Below are 22,114 nucleotides of genomic sequence, written 5' to 3' on the forward strand. Positions count from 1 at the left end.
TGGTTGGGACATTAATTGAGGGTAAAGAGAGTTAATTGCTACAATAACAAGCATTTGTAGAGAACACAGATACAAATAAAAAGTATAAGTAATAAACTCCACACTATATTAACAGAATTCGAATTATTTTTTTATTTTGTTTCCATTTAAACTCTGTTGAAATTAAACCCTGTCACGTGTACCCATGGGAATGTAATTTGCCAACTTTCCAGCAACGTCATTAAATTTTTCGTAGACCCACCCGGTTAATAATAATCTCCATATCGATATGATATCACAAAGAGAGCAACGCAATTAAATTATGGCGTAAGGGTGAGCTTTGATAACGAAATTGTTAATTAGGGCAGGAGGGTTCATTCACATACGTTTTCAATTAGTAAATATTAGAACATTAAGTGTGAAAAAAAAGTAAGTGGTAGAATATAGTAAAGGACTTACATGAAGTACTGTTGTAAAACCATAATGAGTAAGACCATTCCTATGCAAAAATGGCCTTTATCATTAGTTCTGCAACAGACTAAAAAACGTGTTCGGTAAAAACCAATTGAAAAAAAAACCAACGTGGAAACATTTAAAAATGTACAGTATGTTCATAGTGCCCGAGCGAAAAGATTTCCCTGTGCATGTAAGGTGTGTTTGACCCACTACATCGTCACAGTCTCGTGTGTAAGGGATGTTTAAAAATTTAAAGTGGCATTGCCGGGGATATACATCGTGTGGCTTCCCGATAAACATCCCCGGGCGTCAGGTCCCGCTTGTTTACGTTCTAGAGGTGGTGCTGTGATCTATTCCCTTGAACGCTCCTATATCTAACTGAAAATAACTGCTGCTAAATTGTCGCTTCCTTTATGTTATGTTGATGCATGAACACCGACTTTATTTTTTACTAGTAATTTTATAATGTCATATGGCTGCCTATGGATGGATGGCTGTTTATGTCCCACACCAATTGAAGTTCACAGACATAATGAAAAATTGGATTTTAAAAATTAAGAAACCTAGATTTGTAATTCTAACACAGTAGTACCAAAAGAGCTAGGCGCTCTCAGAAAATTAATAAAATCAATACTTACTAATAAAATCAATACATTATTAATGCAAATCGGAGAAAGAAAGAAAATACATTTATTTAAATAGATCTATTTAATATGGTTTTAGTACCTTCTACGATTACACATGAGAACATTTAACTTTTGAACGTATGATCGGATTTTGATAAATAACGTACGAGTGCGCTGGTGGTGGTGGAAAAAATCGTTGTTGCGTTAGGACAATGTTTAGGTCTAAATTGTTAAAAAAGAATCTATTATTATTAAGAAAACACCCCGTGTCAAAGCGTTTGCGACCTGCGACCCGTTGGAGAGCAAAAGCGGCGTGATTTCTTTAATTACGCCTTAGCGTATCAAGCAATTTAAAAACTGAGAAATCTGCAAGAGCTTTAATTAAAGTTGATCAAAGCGCCAGCTACGAGGTGGGATGACGGTTTACTCAATTCGAATCTGCGAACTACACATTTTAAATTCTATAAAAAGTAGATTCGACTTAGTGTACGGATTTGCAATTATTCTCGCTAATGGATCCATTTTCTAACTCTTTCTTAGATTATGTAATATTTTACTAGTACAATTGTCGGTATGCAAGATATTCTTTACCTTTGTTTAAAAAAATATAGTAACAAAAGCTGTAACTATAACCAACTATTGATGAATATAGCATCTAACATAATTTGTCTATCTGCTATAACAAATACGAATACGAATATATTATAAAATTGCTTTTATACTAGAAGTGAGAGCTCAGCTAAAACCGGCATAGAAAGAATAATAATTTAATATAAAGAAACTTGGTACTGCGCTGCTGTGCACAATTTTGACAAACTTGTGGCAGTGTCACGCCTGTTTTTGATATATTTTTTTACACCTAATGATCTGCTCCGTTGGAGTAAGGTCGATGCAACGTCCGCGCATGTCCCAGTGGGCGCAAAATTACAAAAAACGATCTATAAGTTTCCTTACAACCTGTCCCGAATGATTTCGCTTTCTGCAAGCGAGGTTTATGACTTGAATTAAACTTAATTTGTATTTTGTATTAAAGAACACATAATACTTATGAGGAGGTAGTCTTATTAATAGAAATAATTTAAATTTTGAGGGAATTCCATCTAGCGAGACACTTTGGAACTACTTTAAATAGTGTTGGAAGGATTTCTTGAATAAAGTTATTCTGCTGTGTCAAACCAAAACACTGTATAATATCAAAAACAGCATTTTAAGAAAAAGCTGCCTATGGGATTTTTCTGTTTTTTTTTTTTGTAACTTTTTAATGGTAATAACATGAAAAGATACATTTAACTTATTATACATTAATAAAGAAATCTATCTTGCTATTTTATTTTTACTTTGGAAATTAAGTTATTACTATTGAAAATCAAATAAATTTATTTTCCCTCGTTAACAAGCGAAAGAGTCTTGTTGTTATGAAATTACCTACAAATTACTGTATTGAACCTTGCAGTATTTTGCTTTGAGACGATAGAACGTCGTTTTTTATTGTTAAAATTTCAGCCATGCCACAAATATTAGTAGACCCCCGGTCCTCAGATATTTGCGCGATATGAGAGTTTTCGCTAAGTCGGGCGCCCCGCAACACTGTACCTATTGCATTTCGCTCGCTTATTTGTCAAACCAAAAGATAGTATTACTCGTATTAATGCATACCCTGTTCTATCAAAATTTGTAAATTTTAAAACTTGCAGTGTATCTTAGTTTTTGATAATATCTCATTCAAAAACACTAATACTTCCAAAGTTGTAATATCAGAGTATAGATTAGGCCTAGAGAAATCATATGAGCGCTGATAAATCAAAACACTAAGTGAGTTTCCTCTAATGAAAAATCCCAAACAGACATAAGACTGCAGTACTAATTAATATGTTTTAGTTTATTCTAATTTCTATTATTAATTAATAATAAATTGAACTTAATAAAAATTCATTCAATAAAATAATTTGTAAAACTTAATGTAGCGTAAATTGGAATGTTTTCGTTGTAAAATTAAAAATAAGGTATTTAATTAATAACTATTCTAACTATAGTGAAAAAACAGGGTGGTTTGCATCAATATTAGACATAACTGGTTGAAGACTGTACCACCTCAGTCAACCATATGGGACATGTAAAGGGCCCGAAACGTCGGTTTGTTTGAAAAAACAAATATACGCGATTTAAATCCGGAAAAATAGTTTCATTTCCAACACTAAGTGACTTTACATTTTACAATTTTGTGTTTCGAGGAGCGTAATGCCATCTGTTGCACCCAATTTCCAAGTTACACCAGTTAGAGTGCAAGTTACACCAGTTAGAGTGAGATGGCTATAAAAACATAGCTGCGTTTGCCCTGCGTTCCGAATAACGCAAACGAGTAAGCCAAGATTCAAAGAAAAATGTAGCATTACTGCTCTACGGAGACACACAAATACGAATACACTTTTGTAAATCGGAGCGATTATTATTGATTGAGTTGTTTATGTTACCAGTGGTATTCCGCTATTAGTTTTGTTTTCGTTGTGAAAAGTATTTATCTGCTTTATATATGTTGAAGTGAGAGTAAACAGTGTTTTTACGTAAGTGTCGCGATACTTTAAGCTATAAGTATAAACTACATTCTTTGAACTTGAAGATGTAATAGAGAAATAACCTCAATTAACAAATTTACTACATTTCTCTATTATTATCAAAAGAATTTCTAACATTGACTAATATTTTAGGCTGAAACATGGCTAGCTTAAACACAGAAGACTTACAAACACAATCTATATTAAGTACTATTCTTCAAAAATGTATCGCAGAAAAGAATAATAATAACCTAACGATACCAATAAACCGTGTACAAGAAAGAGTAGCTTTTTACACAGGAATATCTAAAAACTATATTGTTGAATTAAATGAAGGTTTGCAAACGGATAAAAGTGAACACAGCCTTTCGTTTCATCATCGAATACTGATTATGAAAGGCTTACTGCACTTGTATGACATAATGAAATTACCTAAGATAAATGAGCTTTATGATCTTTTGCTGAAACAAACGATGCTACCACCCTTAGGACAATTTTCAAAAGAAATGACAGATCTTGGTTACTGTTACAGAAAAACAACAGATGGGTATTTACTTATGGAAGACCCAGTGTTGACATTTGAACGATTTCATTATCTTAAAAAAATTAAGAAATTTCGAAGTAATGATAATATAACAATACATTACATGGATGAGAGAATAATTGACGAACGTTGTACTTTTGTCAAACCCACCAAAAACATGAATGAAAAAACCATACTAGAAAGTTTGTTCTATTGCTATTTAGTTTCACGCAGTGGAATGATCGAAGGAATGTTCACTAATTATATAAATCATGATGAAATCATAAATTGGATTAAGCACATTGTCATACCAAAACTTGAACCATCCAGCGTAATTGTAATGAGCAACAACTTTCTTTACAAACAGGAGACTAATAATCCACCATCACCTTATGCTTCAAAGGATACCATGCTAAAATGGCTTAGGACGAATAATATTCCATGCGCTAATAATATGCGCAAAGCTGATTTATATGCGCTAATAACTAAGTTTCCTCCTATAATGGAAAGACGTAATATAGATTTCCTCTTTAAAGCACATGGCCATGAAGTGCTTCGCCTGCCAATTACTTTGCAAGAATTGACTCCCGCCGAGAAGGCATGGCAGGATATGAAATTAGATCTACAAGATAAAGAAATACCAGATCTGTTTGCACTGAAGGAATATGTCCACAACTACTGTAAAACTGTAATACCTTTAATGCACAAATGGTCCAAATATGAAAAGAATGTCGAAAAAATGGAACAAAATGTTTTTGATTTAGATGAAGCAATAGAAAATGTTTTGGATTCCTATAATTTTGAAATTGGCGATCCACTTTTTGAGTGCCAGTTAACTGGAAGTAAAACTAGTGCAATGGATATTGAACTTGAATAGTCTACAGACGTTCTGGCTACACCGTTATACCTCGTGTCGTACTAAAATAAAATTGATTAAATAATATTATATGTTTTAATTAAATTAAAATGTTTTGTGTACTCAGCAAAATTTCGCTCCTACGATTATAGGAGTAGGTATGTTTGCCCGTTCATTAAATTAAAATTTGTCTTATGTGATCTTTTAAAATACGAGTATTTATATTACCTACCCTTTCGTTTGCGCGGGATTTTACGTGGAACAGGTTTTTTTAATTAATATCACAATACATAAGTGACGGAATGAACAAGTCGTGTGCCTGATGGTAAACTATATGCCTCACCATAACAGTTGCGGTGCCACTCATAGTTTAAATCGCAAAGATCTGAGAGGCACTGCCATTGCGCCCATCACCCTGAGACATAAGTCCCATGTGCCTATAATTTCACCTGCACCCTTACACAAACACATCACTGCACAAACTCATGTTGTTTTATCTCATTATTATGCAGGTGTAACCGAAACATTATATCAAGTTCACCTATGCTGTTAATGACACATGCTACCCGACATCTGTTCTGCTGCATAACATGACAATATAGCTAATATCATAACTCTAGCGGCGGATCAGCTTCTACACAACAATGTGCTAGTACAAAAGGGGGGTCTTCATAATTACCTACTTATTAAATTAAAATAACCTTAAGTTTGGTACACATTGTTATATTTTAACGAGACCGCTAGGACTACACTAGTACCACTGCTTGACCGCTTTCGTGGTTAACGCGACATACATACATAGCGCGCGTGATACGGACTTAAAAATCATTATCTTGTTAACGCGATTTTTTTACAACATTAAAGTGTAGTGATTTTTACGGTAAGCAAAACGAAACTGTACTAAATTTTAATTAGTTAGAAGGAAAGCAGATACGTTGATGAGGTATGTAACTACTTTTTTGGCAATCAATAGCAAAAATGTAATATACAGCACATGCTTGCACTAAAGTTATTTATTGTACAAATCAACATCGTCGTTACTTCACCACTGTATTTGTAAATGGTAATGGTTGGGCTACATCAGGCTCATCGAGTATATAACCAGAAATAGAGACGAAATGCCATTTAATTTATTTGAAAACTATTCTGCCATATCATTACTGTGACAACTGCGCTCCGATTGGCTAGCCCGAGTTCGAAACAATTGACGGGTGTCGTCAACTGTTTCACTTTTGTGTTTTGCTATAATGGACGAAAATTGCAAAATATTTAATATTTAATTACCGATGAAATGTGATTCCGTTTGTTTTGTAATTAGATGTTTTGCTGTTTTTCCTATACCACCGAATAGAACAGCACGGCATTGTTAGAGATATTATCTTTATTACAATAAATACATAATATTTTTTGGAATATACGGAGACATACACACAGGTCAGTAGCTGGCCTGTCTATATTTCAGTGCAAACGAGAGTTGATATTTATAAGAGCTGTATCGCTAATGTGTTACCAGGAATATATGGCCCTTATTTCGTCTCTATTTCTGGTTATGTCTCGATGATCAGGCTATATTACCCTACTACTAGGACAGCAGAACTATAAGTGTAGAATGGGCGTTTCCAGCTTTCAGTCGCTCTCTATCTGTGGCGTGAGGTTCAATGAAGTTGTTTTTTCGACCTGAAATTTATCAGACGGTCTAAATCAGAGGTACAGTATTATACCATTTAATCCATACTCTTTCCGCTAAACACTGTATACATTGTATATTATACAATGAGCTACTAAAGTTGTTCGACGTGTCAAAATACTTTCTTGAAAATAACGTCTTACTTGAATTCATGTATCTCTTTCTGTCTTTGAATATATCACTATGTTCAACATGCACTTATTATTTTATATACTGCACTATAACTGAGGATATGTAACTAAATATACATTGTAACTTACTAACAGTAATTGTATTAACTAAAATACTGCTTACATAACCAGAGTCGATACAACCTCAAATAGCTTTGGTGGATTCCACATATCAGTGAGAGTGTTAAATCAATCACTTTGAAAAAAATATATAGGTAAAACTGAGGATATAGTGTATATTATACGGTGAGTATACGATATGAATACACGATTCCTAAAAATTTTTACGATAGAAAAAAAACAAACTTACCTCGAAATTGTACATCGCTGTATTCAATCGGTACCTACTCTACATATACCAATGAATTTTTTTATATCAATTGAACTAAAAAAACACGTAAGTATAGTATACGATACACATTTTTCAAATGGCTTTAATTTCGTTTATAAAAAAAAATAATTCCGACATAAAGGCAGTCACTCCTTCCACCACTCGAGGTGCGCAATAGAACTGATTCATTGCGGAAAAAATTTTAATTCGAGCTGAGGTAGTATCGACTCTTAATTGTAGCAACCTAATATTGCAAACGTCACTAGTCCATTTGTATTGTATAGTTTCATATTTATATTAATTAAGTGACTTAACACTTATAATCCTAAATAAATAAAAATACGTAACTCTAGTAAGAGTCTGTATAATATAGCTTGACCAAGCTAAACGAAAAGTTTACAGTGTAGATATGATTAATATGTTCATTTTTATTTTATATGGATGTCAGTGCGACGAGCAGGCGTTACATTGAAATATTTTCTATCTACTTAAGGCGATATTGATATCGCAATATTGATATTTAATGCATTTTTTTCCAGAATCAGGTAAATCTTTATATCAGTATCTTCACACCCTAGTACACTTTGACTTTATATTGTATATAGAGTCACGAAACAGCTACATTACGTTTTCTAAAGAAACGTTAGTTTGTTTGAAAAAAAAAAGAAAATAAAACAAGCATGATTTTTAAAAAAATAATTGAATTTCCAACGTGTAACAATCACGAAAACCTCAGAACTCGGTAGATTTTTAATTTTTATTTGTTGAGAATTGAAATAAAGAAAAATAGATGAGGTTAAAATTAGTTTTTTACCAGCAGTTGCTATAAGTAGGCGTGTCGTTTACCCCGCAGTTGTTCGTCCCGTTATCGTTACTTGATATCATAAAAAAAGAATGAAGAATCTAGATACGTGAAACATCATTGGTAGTGATCCTGAGGATGCGACGGTATTGCCTTATAGAGATTTATTTCTGGTTTCGTAAATGCCAGACAATACAGGTACAAGTAACCGCACACAAGAGGTGACATGGACGATTTTATCATTTGCCCATGTGAAGCGAGCATGCATATTACGTTGCGTCCTAAATGTATATTTAGAAAGCGTTCTATAACGCATGTGCTCATACATACCACGGACCTCAATACGACTTTAGTAACAAAATGTAGCTAACAGCAAATAATGAATTGATTTTAAGTTTCAGCTTGTGCTATTTCATAAAATACTTATTCAAATTATTTATTAAGATCATAAAAATGACAATTTATAAATTTATGGTTCACGTTGACCGCCATTGAGGGTATAAGCTCAGCGGTAGAGCAATCGACTGCATCCATAAATAGGTCTCCTGTTCAAATCCGGGTGTTCCCTTATTTATTCGCTTTTTGCGTGAATTTTAGTTAGAGTTTTGTTGTTTTATATAACTAATCAATTTTTGTACCTACTTTTCTTACTATAGGTACTACAATAACAAATTACTGCTTATCACTTATTACATGTTAGATTCTAACAACATGTTGTTTCAAGCTCCAAGCATGTTTTCGTTTTGTATTTATCTATTTTTATAAAGTAAGTGCAAGCGTGATAATATTTTCGTTAGGTCAAGTCCAGCACGACGTCATATATTTGCAAACAAAAAGTCTGAAACACATTCATAAAATTATGTAATAGGATCAAGCGATGTCGATTTCGTACCAGGCGATCAGGCAAACTACTCAAACGGTGTAATTTACGTTTGGTATAGTTCAGTTAAAACAAAACGAATAGCACGGATTAATGTTTAAAATTATCAGTTGTAATTAGCTCGATCTGATTGTCGGATTAAATTAGTTGTGGACCTCCACAATGTGCATATGTAAGTTTTGATCATTTTCCTATAATCTATAAAATCACTTCAACTGCATGTCAATTCACGAAATAGAACAGAACCAAAACAAAAGGATATTATAGACTCGACATAGAAAGAATAAAAGTGAGACTGCCAACGATTCGCCGTCGAAGGCATGTAAGGGAAATTATTCTACTGAAATACCTTTCATTTATTATTTTACCGTATTTACAGTTTACTCCAGGCAGGACTCATTACTCAGTATTACACTACTTATAGTATGACTTAAAGATCGGAAAAAAATAAACAAATACTTACATGAAAAATGGATGAATGAAAAGGAGTAAACAACTGGTGATTGAGATGTGAAGAGAAAATAAATATTTGTGCTATATTATTTTATATAATATTTTATTTCTGATATTTGGATACGGGCGGGTGGCTCAGGATCGTTAGGAATTGAAATATAAAAAAATTGCGTAATAAAAATATAAGCAACCTAAACACTGGTTTCAGCAAAAATGATGTAAACATTCTTCGAAAGATAGTCGAACAACTTTCAAATTTCCTACACAAGTATAAATAATCACAACATTAAATTGTACTTCAGTGTTTTTTACGTACCTACTCGCAACAAAGAAAATTTTGATTCAAAACTCTCGCTGTAACTTAAAAATTATTTTATACAATAAGCCTCTTAGCCAATTTCGAATAAAGAGTGAGCATTTAAAGCTGAAGGTAAAAACACGTCCTCAGCGCTAGCGTTAAGCCACGTACTTTTCATGTAAATTTTAAGCTGTCATTTTTTGCAAGGATTTCGACAATCTGGATCGTTGAGACAATTTTCGGACAAATTACGGTCAGCCACGAAAATTATTTGTTCGCTAAAATTTTTTTAAAAGGTTTGGGATACACGACATATAGCAAAACCATGATGGACCTATTCATTTTCAAATAAACAAATCCAACGTATAAAGCAATGCCAGACGAAAATAAAAAAAAGATTGTTAAAAAAGAGTCACCGTTATTAATATTCTAACTTTACTAATAATACTTTGCGTGAAAATTCCCGGCGCTAACCATTTCACATAAAGAGGTTGTTCAACAGAAAAAGTTGGCAAATTTGTCTCGCCCGAGGCACACATTATCTCCGCTCATATTACGTTATAAATGGATGTGATTTAACAGAAGCCGCTGCGAATGCTGAGAAGAACTCTTTTAGTTTATTTTTCAGGTAGACAAGTCACTTATGTGACTTGTGAATTTTCAAAATTAATCAGAAATTTATAAATCTTGTAAGATTGTTCAATTTCTGATAGATTTGGAGATTTTTTCGCAATTTTTGAAAACTAAAACTAAGTACATTCCAAGCACACATCATAATTTAGTTTAACTTTCGACGACTTCGTAGGTGCGCGATTTATACTATTCATTTTTCTCGGAGAGTTTGCAAATCTCTCTGCGCTCAGTAGAATCTCCGTCTGCAGTCGTTACACTGCACTCTGGGGAGCTAAGGATTTTGCAAGCTTTAAATCTTGAGTCGCTGAGTTTAAACAATTTGTATCACCTAGTGATAACCTTTCATAAAGTGGAGCGAAATACAAGAGCTTAACCATATCGTGGTAATTGTAGAATGTAGGAAACTCTGCGACATCAATCACAAATGAAAATTAAAGAGCACCTTCCATATTCGAGTGCGATAACATATGTATTGTTTATAAACGCAATTCAAATTAAAATCAATGCAAAACATACTCATTTCTCTGTGAGATATTACTCTTGAACGGCAGAAACATTATGAAAGCATGATTTTTATAAAGGTAAATCTAGTTTGTTATAATTAAAAATTTTTGGTGGCATAAACTAATTTATAATTATTATTTTATAGATTCTTCTTGTTTTACTAGCAACAGTAGTTACACTTTCTGAAGATGAAAAGACTTGTAAGTATTTAAAATAGTACTGATACTTAAAAATATGAATTATTTTGCTTTATTTACTTACTTGGTACCAAGTAAGTAAATCACCCAAGGAGCACACTTTATACGCCTTAAAACTGTTATATCTATAAACAGATGATATACATTTAGATAATAGTTCTCTATAAATGGTTTTAGAAAAAAGAAATTGTTCTTATATACTTATTTCACTCAAGTCAAAATTTTAAAACCTTCTTAATGCCAAACAACTTAATTAAGTGTAATCTCTCTTAAGATTTACTCTTATAGTCCTTATTTTAAGTTCATCTGTAGAACAACTGACTATTTTTAGTAAAATTGTATTATACACATCCAGTAAAGTCTATTAATACTAAAAACTAGTGTTCTTAAGTTTATTCTAGACATATTTAATTTATAGACATTCTGTAGTGTTTGTACTTATGACAAACACGTTATAGCGTGTCTCCAGTAGGTTTCATTTAAAAAAATACTACAATTAGGGTTTTTACACTATTGGACGTTGTAAGAGTTCATGCAAAATGGATAAAGTAAAGAATATTAAAAGATCTGGTGGAGATGGTGAACCTTGGACGTTAAGTCACATCATTCGATACAATCAGCGTTGCCAATGCCAATTTTTCAAAATCCCCAAAAATCACGGTTAAAATCCCTTAATTTGGGAAGAGCAAAGTTCATATTCCCCACAACATCCCCACGTCGAGTTTTCATTATTTATTAGAAATACATCGCTTAAAAATATAATAAAGAATTAAGAAACTCAAAATGTAATAATCTATTACGTTTGCTGTGAATGTAAACAGGATGTAAAATGTAAAAATAATTATAAAATTAGATGACCTTAAACCGTTTATTTATTTTAATTAGATTCAACATTAATCTATAATTAATTAATAAACAGTCTATGAAAAAATAAAAATTTTCTTTGCCTTATAAAATTAAGTAAATTGATTATTTGTTGATGACACTATGTTAATGTTAGAAATAATCAACGATTTTCGACCTACTTATATTTCATATTCAAAGTTGACGAGTGGTAAGTTGTGGTGTGGAAGTCCCAACTGCTCGGCTTTGGTCATCAATAGCTAATTTCGTTTTGCTTCATACCGGCGACGGGCCTAAGCGGGAGAAAGAATCGCGAACTCAACACTCACCGACTGGTAATTTTACAATTCAGAACCAAGTGCTCTAATAATAATTCTATTTAAGCTGCTTGTTAATAATACGAGGGATGTGCGAAAAAGAAAAACACGTCGATATAGTCCATCACAGTGTTTGTAACAGTAACGATCAAACTAGCGATGCACTAGCAATTGATAGATTAAACAAAATGATAAAATGTTAGAATCCCCACATTTTCCTCATATAGCGCCAATCCCCACAAATTGGCAACACTGGATACAATAGTCGTAATTCGCGCGCAATCCGGTCATGGCATTGTTTGTTGACAAATAAATAAACATTGTGAAGTAATTCCGTGTTGTGAAATGATAAAAACAATTGAAATGAGCGCGTAAGCTACTATTCTACAATGTTGTGTATGTGTATTGTGCCGTCTATCAATAAAATACAGTGAAATCATTGTGTGAAATGTGGTTGGCGTAAAGAAATAACCTCAATATTGTAATGAAAATTGTATTTCTTCCAACGTAATTTAGGTATGTCATTAAAATATTTCTTATATTTATATGATAGGGAATTTATCCACCTTTCTAGTCATATATAACACATTCCATATAATTATACAGAATAACGTTTTTTGCGACAAATTTGATTTTTTAAATTGTTTTTGACCTAGTGTTTTGAAAAGTTTTTTATTGCATAATACGCTCACTATTTAAGTTATAGGTAACTTTTATAAAGGTTTTGTAATACTGTCAAAAGAAAAAATCGCTTAGTAACATCGCGTTTTGTAGACAATCATAAAAACTTCATAGGAGTGAATATTCTTCTACAAGATCAACTACACTAAAGCAAATAAAAATAATCTTTTCGTATTCTTAAGCTTTTCTATAGATAACGCTATAGACAAAATGCTGCCAACTGTGTTTTGAAAAAAGCTTTAAATTCTTATCGCCAGTTTTATTTTTAAAGAATGACTATGAAGTAGCTGAGAAAAATTTATTTTCTTTTTAAAAAGTAAATCTAAGTTGAAATTAGCTTGAAGTAGCCTAGACATTCTTGGAAATGGTTTGTTTTGTGAGTTATTTTGTATGTTTAAGCTTTCTATAAATATTTAAAACCGAAAATCGATAACTGTATATTCATTAAGTTTATATTTTGTACATAAATATTTAAAATTTAGCGAGCACATTTCTTTTACGGCAGATTTTACATCACTTTTCACGAAGTATTTAAAGTCGCACGTCAATTTACGCGTTCTAACCGATTAAATATTGCGCAAAATAGTCAGAAACATTATGTCTAATTTCGCCATGTTGCAATTTTGATAGTTTATATTTTGTAAGCCATTAAACTTGAAATCTATTAGTATTAAGAGAATTGCTTCTTATGTTTGTAACGCTTTAGTATTTTGGTTTTAAAATAGCATTACTAAGAAAACTATCATAGACTATAAATTATCCAAGAACTGTCTACAATACTAAATAAAAACTGTCTACATTCTACAAATGGTCTTGTAGCATTCTAGAAGGGTAACTTGATAAAGGAATTTGAACTCTTAAAAATATTCAATCGAATTAAATTCTATTAGATATCTTATAGTATATATTTAGATATTGGTGTGCTGCTTGGGCAATAAAGTAAATAAAGTAAAATATAAAAAACGTAATATTTGACGAATATCTCTTTCAGTCAATCTTAAAATTGGTTTTGATCTAACTAAAGGAGAAAATGGAATGCCAGCATTACGAATACGAGATTTTGAAGGTAATCTAGAAATTAGCCATTTTTTAAATTATTTTAACCTAATCAGTCTGATAATATTGCGATAAACGTGAACATCTTACCTATACACGCCTTAAAATTTTTCAATTAGGCAAGTAAAGTTGTTTAAATATAAACCTATGACAATAATTTCTATTTTGTTCCAAACTTTCCCTTGCGACATAATTTTGCAAAGGATAATTATGTAACTTTCATGTAAGGTCATCGCATTCGGCAGTGTTGTTTAAAATTGACTTATAAACAACGGTGTTTTAAAATTTTGTTTACGAATAAAGCGTTTGAGACAAGGAAACATCTTCACTTTGTACTTATAGGATGCATATTTTAGAATCTGCGCCACACGTAATACCAGACCCTAAACAAACACGGAAACAAAATATCGAAAAGGATGTAGCCGAGGACAAAAAACCTAAGAAAAAAAGAAAATCTGAGAAAGAAGGAGCTGCAGGTAAACAGAGTGCGGTAGTCAGAGCCGAAGATAGTTCTAAATCTAAATCCCAGTCAAGCAATTCCAAATCCAGCGAAGAAGAAAAACCTAAGGCCAGGGAAGGCTCACCTGTTAAGTCGTCTGGAACGACTCCAGAACCAAAGAAAGAAAAACATAAAGAAAGCGGAAAGTCTTCAAATACTGCGTCAAAATCTAAGGAAAGCGTTGATGAAGGTAACTCTTTTTTATTTGTAAATACAATTAGGTTTTTATTTTTCACGTGAGAAACCAAACAATCGTAAAAAAATATTTTCAGATTCTGATGCTAAGGCCCTAAAACATATTACAAAAGGCGTGATTAATGCGGAAGAATATGAACCTGAAGGTAAAGCAATGTATTTGGGTGTCAAACCGACTCAAACCTGAATCAAAATTATATAAGCTAAGTAATTACAATAACCAAAACATTTATACCTTTTTTTTTTTTTTTTTTTTTTTTTTTTGTTATTCCGGGGGAACTGACATGCTACTTACGAATGAATAGCGAAAATATTGCCAATTTTCACTATTTTCAAACCTGATAATTTACTATTCATTTCCAGAAAAAGGTCATAAAGGGCAAGATTCAAAAGACGAGGATGACGACGGTTAGTAAAGCGCACGGAATTAGAAACTATAATTAGCGCCCAACATAGGCAATGTTTTGTTATAAAAGTCGCGTTAGAATGTAACGTTGTTTCTTATCAAATTTATTCCATTTATTAACGAATAGGTACGAGACGCAGCAGACGATTCAAACGGCAAGCATTTACGTTGAAAAAGAGATATAGAGGTAAGACGTCACTATTATAAACTAAACAATACAGTTGAAATTTAGAACCTTAAGTAGGTGTAAAAACATAGATTTAGTATATGGGTACTATATACTAAATCTATGTGTAAAAACGATAGAATAAGCAGTAGACTGAATAGCAGGCAGCGGCGGACGGAAAACACTTATTTTTATGGAAATTTTATAATAAATTCAAAACACGTTAGACACTGAACACAGCGAACCAAAAAGAATGAAACAAGAATATAATTCAAAAAAACAAAACTAATTCCTAGTTTAAAAATTACATGACAAAAAAGTAAAAAAGATCTATATGTATGAAAAAGATCTGTCGCCAACATGGCACCCCCGGTGCAAAGCACCAATCTAATGAGGCGACAGTCTAGGTGCGCAGTAATCTCGAGTGCCCTACTTTGCGAGGGCACTACTTAGCAAGGGCACTACTTTGCGCACCAGTCTTTTCTGCGGCCCCTTGCTCATATGAAGCTCGACCACCCGGGCAATTCCATCTAGGCCAGTGTATACATTTGTGATTCTACCTCGGGGCCAAGTACTTCTTGGAAGATTTAGGTCCACCACTAGCACAGGATCACCCACTTTAACGGGCGAAAAGGACAGCCCCGACATTCTGGGAATGAGGGTCGGTAAATATTCTTTTAGCCACCTTGCCCAAAAGATTTCGGCCAGACGCAACGCCTTCTTATAATCCTGGCAGGATAGTTCCGCGGTAGAGACGGGATGAGGAGCTGCAGGGGCTGGCGTTCCCAATAAAAATGGAATGGCGTCAATGCCTGCAGCGTGTGAACCTGTGAACTGAAATGAACCTGCGTAACAGTATGATGGCGGAGTCTGCCGACAAGCTTCCCACGATGTCGAGGTGCGTGGTCCTGGTGGTGAGGCAAGTAAAAAGGGCGACCCAGCACTTCTCTCATATGCGCCCCCCGGCAGTCTTCTCCCAAAATATGACTATTTGTTTTAGTTTTCCCTGGTTGTTTTGGGAAAGACCTGCATGCAATCTTAGAACATCGGGTCCATCAAACGTAGTGTGAAGAAGCATTTGGCCAGACCGGCAAAATGATAGTGACGGAGTGAAGATATTTGTGTTTTCCATCCGTTACTCTCATCTCTGGACTGTATTCGCACTTTCCATCAGGCGCGGTGCAGTCATTTTGCCGAGTCACAATAAAAAAAAAAATAAAAAAAAAAGAAGCTCGTCGCTAAATGCCAGATTGGGATCTCATGAAAAGATGTCTCTCAGCCTCTCGAATTTCTGAAGCTGAAAGGGGCTTCAAACCCTCAGAAGCTCGGGAGGGGGCATGCTTAAATTTATAATTTGGAACTTTAACACTTTAAAACGTTGGCCAAAAAAGATTTAAAACGTTGAGCGCACCAGTGCGCAGCAGTGGCTTTGACTAAATGACTCCATTTGCTGAAGTGAGTGTAATCACCCACTACAGGAGATGGAGGTTCTGGTCGCTCAGTTAGCAAACATGTCAACGCGTGCTCGGGCTTGTTGGGTAGGCTGATTTCGAGTACCCCCTTTGATATCACGTGCTAGAGATAAGTGCCAATTGTCTATGCCTATTATCAGCAATGGCTTGGCTTCGTCATGGCATAACTCTGTGGCAAGTTCATATAGGTGAGGGAGCTTCGCCACATCCGCTGTTCGGACGAGTTGACAAGCTATCCCCAGTCCAGGTACAGAGCGCAAGTCGTCTAATTTAAAGCTTTCATCAGAAAACTTGCCTTTGACGCCAATGCTAACATAATTTACCTCAGAGTCTTTTACGAGCCCACCAACACAATTAATTTGGATTGTACCTTTCGAACCTTGAGCCCCTACGGACTCTGCTACTGCCCGATCAATTAAGGTGACAGTAGAACCGTCGTCTAATATGACGTAAATATCCATCATACCTTAAATCCGAACACTGTCACCGGAAGCACCTTTATCAACGGTCGGAACAATGAAGGTGGCGACGTCGACTCTGCAGTGCCACTTTGAATGTGGGCCACTGTCATGGGTTCAGATTGTTCGGGTTCCGGTGCACTGTAGTTAATGGACGTAATTGGGTCTCTATAGAGAAGCATGTGATAGAATTTTTTGCTCTTGCAATCTGTACTACTACAATTGCTTCTGCAAATTTCATAGAAATGACCACCTCTTCTAAGATACCTACGACAAACCCTATTTTCCGTAGCCCACCGCCATCTGTCCGCAATCGAAAGATGCTTGTACTTATCACATTTGGCAACATTATGTCCAGCTTTCTGACAATATAAACATATTAGGTCAGATAGCGCTGGTTTCAACGGAACGGAAGGATTTACGATAGGCGTCACCACTCTAAAGTACTGTACTGTACCTACGTACAGAAAGATTTTTCGCGACAGATGTCACCACTTTAGCTTTTACCGACTTATTTTGGTGGCGTTAAAGGAGGTGGCATAGTCAACAGCAACGTAGGCAACGTCATCGCTGACGTTAGTGGCATCCATGATGGTCTGCGTGCGAGTCTTGTCTACGCCAGACAAGGAACACGTGTTTTGACGGTAACCGTCACCGATAGTGCCAAATTTTAAATGGACCCGTGATTGACGCGTGAGAAAACACACACAAGCAATTTCAATTTAAACGAGTTTCGCTCGAAATTTGCGTAAGCGTAATCTATACATTTCTCGCGCAACAATGGGATCAATTTAAGTAGCATATTGTGCAGCAACTCTGGAGACCAGGTACTCAACCGAATCTGTCATCTTAATGGTGTGGGCGTAGTTGCGCACCACACAGGCAAGCTGGTGGAGCTCCCTGCCGCCATCCAGAGACGCTGGCAATTTTGGCATGGCCTTCACGAGCTGTCGTATGAGAAGCTCCGGCTGGTCAATCTGCTCCTCTAGAGCCGCCATAATTTCCTCTGGATCTTGTGAGAGAGCTAGAAGAGAACCCACAGCATCTTGAGCGGCTCCTCCGAGGGCATGATTCTGCCGGCCTATATTTTCAGTTGTCGAAAACGAACTTTTAGAATTGAACTTGTGGGCGATCCGGAAAATATAGGCAATTTTGCTCCTAAGCTTACGTGGCGACTATTGCGGGCGAGGTCACTTACGACCTCAGCCAGCTAGAGTATAAGTCTATGGGTTTTTGTGATGTGTCAAAATCATTGAAGTTGGTTTTATTTTTGTTATAATTTATGTTATGATGTGTGCCTAAAGTGTATCTGCTTGTGTGGTATGATGCTGTATAGTCGGTATGAAAGGAGGCGAGAATTCGCGCGCCGCAGCGATCGAGTCGGCAGCTTCGGGCCCGGATACGCGCACACAGGTGGCAGAGGAAACGGAGCTGGCGCATAGGAAAGCGCATACTTGCGCGCCGGAGCGACTGAGTCCTGGGCGCTGGTCGAGGCGACGCTTATATGACCAGCTGGCAACAACGCTGACGCGATTGCGTATATAGATGCGTTTCCCACGCCGTGGCTTCGGAGCCACCGACGTTAAGCAAGACACGACCGTCCCGACCAGTTTGCTCATTAGCCATCTGCGAATGAGACCCATGATGAATATTCACTCTTAAATTGCGCTATCCACCTTTCAACTCGCAAACTTCTAAAGGACTAGGAGCTGCCGGCGTCCTCTAGGGCCGCGAGCTCTGCTTGCAGCTCGAGGTTCGCCACGATGCGTTCTGCCTCCCTGTCGGCCATGAGCCGGGCGTGAGCCGCCTCGGTGGCCAGCCGCTGGGCTCGAAGGGAGGCACTCGAACTGTGAGAACCTCGGGCCAAGACACTTGATCCTGGAGCGGCGGGACCTCCCGAAGGAGCCGATGCCTGGCTTCTTGTTTTTATCATTGTTAATAATGAATTTAGTGAAATTTTTGAAATTATTTGAAAATAGGTTTTGACGGGAGAAAGAACCAAAAAACGATAGGTGATGAACAGTGGACTGAGTAGCAGGCAGCGGCGGAAGGAAAATACTTATTTTTTTGAAAATTTTGTAATAAATTCAAAACACGTTAGACACTGAACACTCTTCACAGCGAACCAAAAAAACAATGAAAGAAAAATGTAAGTAACTCAAAAATACAAAAACAATACTAATTCCAAGTATAAAAATTACATAACAAAAAAGTAAAAAATATTTATATATATGAAAAAGATCTGTCGCCAACAAGGTGTTTTGATGTACAATACTGTTTTCCAGGAAAGAAGTTCAGCTCCGGTTCAAAAAAAGTAACAACCAAATATCGGAGATCCATCGTTTAGTATTGTTGAAACAAATATAATGATTACAAGCTTATTTCTACGACGAAAAAGTGTTTTTAAAGAAACTTTAAAATGGGTACATTTTTCCCTTCCTCACTCCTTTCTACCCGCTTTCATCTGAAATTAATGAATTATTCAGCCCTTAGATTCGCACTTCGTTCAATTTTAACTTTTACTCGGTTTATTTGATTAGGCTCAAGGTTCTTTTTCTGTGATTTGACAATATTGATTTTTAGGGTTGTTGTCTATAGATCCCACATAAATAATGTATGACTCCATGACTCCGATAAAATTCGTGGAGTCCGTTAATTTCCATAAGATTTATTATTCGTCTATTTGTACCAGAATCTCCATAAAGGCTATTTAATAGGAAAAACTTGACGTAGATCTCTACTTGTAGATTTTTTAAAGTATTTAAGCATTGACTTACAATTAATTTAAATTAAATTATGAAAATTTGACTACTTTCAGAAGTGATATATTGAATATGTGTTACTAAAAAATATAATATCTACGTGAGAACCCGAAGTAATTAGATTTATTCTAGTTTTTTTTTAATAGTACCTAAGACTAGAGATTTTAACCATAGGAGTAGAAATTTTACTTGATTTTAGCACAAAAGTGCTGCGGTCGAATACCACTCGTTGATATGAAAATTATTTTATCAGCAAAATTTCACACGTTTACCGTTGTGAGAGACAACATCACATACGTTGCTCCTCAACCCAAAGTAAGTATCTAAAGCACTTGTCTTATAGAAATCGGAAACAACGAAGGTATCACAAACACCCAGACCCAAGATAACACAGAAAACTTAGTTTTACTACATTGATCCGGCCGGGAGCAAACACGTGATCTCAGAGATGTGACACCATGAATACCAGGGCGCAAGCTAATCCACCACGAAATTCGTTTGAAAAATAAATCATTTGTCAGTCTCTAGATTATATAGCCCAACATTGCAATTTATATGAATAATAATAATAACGCACACACTCAATAAGCCCCGCACTAGGTAAAACCTGTGTCGCGGGTGCCATGGACACGCACATAGACAACCATATATTACACTCAAAGTCATGAGAGAAATAAATGAGGCCGTACAAATATCTCTACCAGCCCGGGAATCGAACCTGGGACCTCTGCGTGGCAGTCCGGCATGGTAACCGTTCGGCCACCGTGGCAGTTAATGTGAATGTTTTAATTCCTCTTATTCCTCTGTTCGTTATACTTCTGCAAGTAATCCCTAAATATTTGCTAAATTTTTACCCTTCAATGCGAATATGTTTTATTGTGGAGGCTTCGATAGTAAATCTTTATTTGTACCTACTCTCCGCAAATGTGTCGAAACAGCTGATTGTTCTTTGGCGATTTAAGTGGGGTCCATAAGTAGGTAAAAAACGTAAAACAATATTCGCTTTTTTTTATAAAGTTGATTTTTTATCAATTATAACCTTCTACACCAGTGTTTCCCAATGATTGTTCTGCCATGGCCCGGTAATTTTCATACTTATTTTTCGTGACCCACTCAATACTGAAACTCAAGCCTGTTACGTTAAGTAAAATAATACACATTTATTATTTGTAAAAATGTTTTACTAATATTATTTTGGTATCGCCTATTTAGTGCGAAGTATGGAGCTGCTACTTATTTTTTACTAAAGAATCCAAGTTCGCGGAAAATGACGAAAGTTTAATTCTGAGGTCTGGTTCCACTTCAACAAGGCCCGGTATCAAATGGGAAACGCTATTCTACACAATCCTTTATTTGCTCCTACACTTACATGGAACCAGATAAGTAATGAATACCTAATTAAGAATGTATTAGATAGTTCAAAGTACCCAACTTCATAGAGTCAAGTTATTGTATTCATTCCCTGCTAACTACAGAATGTTGCATGTAATCTGGATCCTGTCAAGGTTCGGAAGGTCGGTCGAGTTCACCGCAAGATATTGCTCCTGCCTCGCAAAATTACACTATTAACCCGAATATATTGCACTCTACTACACTTCGATGGAGATCCTAAGTTTACAATTGATTAATTAATTAATAATGGTCTTGGTACAATGTGTGTATGTACGCAACTCCATAATTTCGGACTTATAAATTGATATAGGTAGGTACGTCTAGTTATATAAAAACTATTTTTCGCAAATTAAATACGTTTATTAAACAGGTGGATGCAAGTTTTTGTACAAGTGAAATTATTTGTAGTAGCACTTCATATGGCCATTTGTATTCGGTTTGGGAATTTTTGTACCTTCTTGGAAAAATATTTGACGTGCAGATTAACGTGCAGACACTGACAAACATGACCGTCTACACATGGAACCAAATAAGAAGTTAAAATAATGAATATGACCATAGTGTTGACGGTTCACCTACGTATTTGCCTATTTAACTCCTTTGATGTGCATCCAGAAAACGACCAGCGCGCGGTAACGCGAGTTTGGCGTTTACTGTATTTGTCGAATAACAATAATAATAATAAAGAAATTTATTTATCTACAATGAGTACAGTAATATACAAGTTTATCCTTAAATAACATCGTGTGTAGTATCGAGTTCTTAGGTTTTCGCGATTGTCACACATAGGAAATGAAACTAATTTTCCGGATTTAAATCGCGTTTAAATGCAGGAGTTTACAAGCTTGACTGTGAGTGCGGTCTCTCTTATATTGGACAAACGAAGCCAAGTATTTGTACCCGTGTCAAAGAACATATAG

General features: G+C 35.2%; 1 protein-coding gene across 2 annotated transcripts; it reads left to right on the forward strand.

Annotated features, from left to right (window-relative positions):
- The first annotated feature begins 10,755 nt into the window (after positions 1-10,755).
- LOC113237912 lies at positions 10,756-20,369 on the forward strand. Of its 2 annotated transcripts, none has more exons than XM_026474629.1 (8): positions 10,756-10,827; positions 10,896-10,950; positions 13,780-13,854; positions 14,201-14,533; positions 14,616-14,684; positions 14,902-14,946; positions 15,072-15,131; positions 20,146-20,369. In XM_026474629.1, the coding sequence occupies exons 1-8, from the start codon at positions 10,813-10,815 to the stop codon at positions 20,217-20,219; spliced, it is 726 nt and encodes a 241-aa protein (XP_026330414.1). In that variant the 5' UTR covers positions 10,756-10,812; the 3' UTR covers positions 20,220-20,369. The 2 variants fall into 2 exon arrangements, with proteins under 2 accessions (XP_026330414.1, XP_026330415.1); XM_026474630.1 differs by lacking the exon at positions 20,146-20,369 and adding an exon at positions 19,326-19,451 and having other exon boundaries at positions 10,757-10,827.
- The last annotated feature ends 1,745 nt before the right edge of the window (positions 20,370-22,114 follow it).

The sequence above is a fragment of the Hyposmocoma kahamanoa genome, unplaced genomic scaffold, assembly GCF_003589595.1.
Source record: "Hyposmocoma kahamanoa isolate Upper Pololo Valley unplaced genomic scaffold, ASM358959v1 94, whole genome shotgun sequence".
Classification (NCBI taxonomy): Eukaryota; Metazoa; Arthropoda; class Insecta; order Lepidoptera; family Cosmopterigidae; genus Hyposmocoma; species Hyposmocoma kahamanoa.